Here is a 2527-nt window from a genome sequence, read left to right on the forward strand (position 1 = left end):
TGAGCATTCTTCAACGGAGTTATCACGAAGTCCAGATCAATGAGATGAGAAATAATACATTTTTTTCAGACATAAAACACATTCAAGACAGTAAAAAAATTGACAAAGCATCTCTGAAAAGCTACGTACGCACATCATCTCATGCGCGAATTCCTGTTTGTGACACTGGAAATAGATTGAACAGATGTCTTTTATAATAGGAGAAGGAATTGAAAAAAATATTGCGAAACGACCGGCCAAAAAACAACTGAAGACAAAAAGAACGCTAAATACGCATCACAAATAACCAGACCGTGATACCCATCATTGTTGTACTCCGATGACTGGTTCATTGAATGAAGTACCAATTTGAGGTGAACTGACTTGACTAAGCTGACTTTCTTTTGCCTCTTGGATCGGTTTACCGTAGACTTCTTCAACCCTTCTTTCAAAAGCAAGGACCATCTTTTCACTAACACTCTTCCAGAAATATTCTCCTACAGCTGCATGCAAGGGACTAGCGAAGGCGAAGGCGAGTTGTAGGGAGACATAAGTTGAATCATCATCTCTAGTAGGAAGTGTCTTGGACGAGATCTCTTCAGGTGAGCGGAAGGTCCAAGTCGAAGTCAAGTATTTAAATAGCGGCGAGTCACATGCGGTTGCCTGTAATCACGTTTTATATTTGTTAGCTCACTATATTCTAAGAATGTAGTAGATTAGAAATGTGATTCACTTTGACCATTTCCCATTTTCGACACTCTACCTGACTTGTGTAACGCTCCTCGAACGCTTTGTAACCAACCACAAGCTCTTGCTCGAGGAGGTGCGTCTCCCCGGCGTAACCACCATGCATCCATGGTTTGGCCTCGTGGTTCAAATTGTTCACCGTTCCGCTTCCTTTCAATGCTTGATAGCTGATGAGGTTTGATCCGAGACAATAGGGAACAAACTGTGGATACGCTTCTACGTCGGCGATCACAGTGTAGAGTTGTTTCTTGGAATACCTGCTCAAAAGGCAAGCAAATAGAAACATCTGTATATCAGTCTCTCAACGAGATCATGATGGCCTAGTCACAGTTGAAATCTTACGGCAAGCGCTTCGTCTCTTTATAAATCAAAACATCTCCTCGCTTGCGATATCGGTCTTGAGCGGTCAAGTCATTGACTTGGACCTGACCAACTTCATGAGGATTAGTTTGAGTAGAACGTGGAAATGAAGGAAGGCTGAAAAATCCCCTAGCCCCGTTGATGACGCAACCATGAGGTTTGATGCAGAGCTGGTATGCTGGTTTACCGCTCAGACGAAGGACACTTTCTATGAATGCCATGGATTTATTTGTGGTTGTGATGACAAATTAGAGGTCTATCGGATGCTGGAGATGATATGAGATCGGGACTTTGAAAAATAGTTGAAGGAATTTGTGTAAGTAACGTGGATGGACTGCACCCTCCCCTGATTATAATCTTCAAGCTCGCGTAAGTTGTGTGCCATTTAAACAATCACGCATAAACAAAAATACCCCAACCCGTTAACTCAACGATCACCCTAAATTGACCCCAATGTGTTGTGTTGGCTTGGCTTGACTCGCCTGAGCTTATATTTGAACATCAGCGTGTCCAAGCGGCTGTGAATGTGACTGAAATGATACAACAAAAGGCTACATATGTAGGGTCAAGAGTTCTCCGACGCCAAGAATCGAATTAACTGGGATGCAATCACAAGCTATCATAAGGCCGATAAGCAAATTGCAGATCATCCCAAATCAGGGGTGGTGTTCTACGTGGATATATATACAGCCGTTTCGAGAAAAAATGTCGTTGCCCTTGTTTTTTTGTTTTTTTGTTTTAAAGTTGCACTACATAAATATTACTGGTATAGACTAGGAGTGTTCAAAGCTGAAAACTTGACATTAGACTTGTTCAAACACTACACAAAATGTAATCTTTACCGGGCGGTAAAGAAAACTACTGACGTAGAAAACTCCTGAGGCAACAGGAAGAGAGCTAAAAATCTGAAAAAATATGCACCTTGTTCCTAGATGTTGGGGCGTCATGATGAGTATGTTTTTGTATTTTACACACAGATATTGGTTAATGTACTAACAATAAAGGCTGAGAATCATCAAAAACCCACCTGTAACAATACCTGAAATTTGGCCCATGGTTTGAAGACAGGATTTTGAAATCTTCAAACATCAATAACTTTTGCAGTTCTGAATCAAATCACTCGATTTTAAGTTCATAAAAAAGGTGAGTCTTTCCTCTACATTTATCATTCAGACATTCAATCTGTAGCCGGTCTGCAAAAGATCCTACAGAGCGTTTTGTTCCAAACTGTTTGAACATATGTAGAGAGTTTAAATTACCAGATAACACACTACTACCTTTATGACGTGTAAAGAAGAATTGTTAAGCTTTTGAATGAACCAATAATCAAGTTATTTGGAGCAAAATTGCAAAAGTTATTGAAGTTTTTAGACCACAAAATATTTGTCTTCATAATCATGACCCAAATTTCAGGTTTTTTTTTTTTTTTTTTTTTTTTTCT

At 39.8% G+C, this 2527-nt stretch overlaps 1 protein-coding gene across 1 annotated transcript; it reads right to left on the reverse strand.

Moving 5' to 3' along the window:
* Window positions 1-303: 303 nt before the first annotated feature.
* MELLADRAFT_38143 (uncharacterized protein) lies at window positions 304-1012 on the reverse strand (the record flags this gene model as incomplete). Its single annotated transcript, XM_007413581.1, has 3 exons — window positions 304-642; window positions 713-787; window positions 866-1012. 3 exons carry the CDS (start codon window positions 1010-1012, stop codon window positions 304-306), a joined length of 561 nt encoding a protein of 186 aa, XP_007413643.1.
* Window positions 1013-2527: the final 1515 nt, after the last annotated feature.

Source organism: Melampsora larici-populina (genome assembly GCF_000204055.1).
Source record: "Melampsora larici-populina 98AG31 unplaced genomic scaffold MELLAscaffold_37, whole genome shotgun sequence".
Classification (NCBI taxonomy): Eukaryota; Fungi; Basidiomycota; class Pucciniomycetes; order Pucciniales; family Melampsoraceae; genus Melampsora; species Melampsora laricis-populina.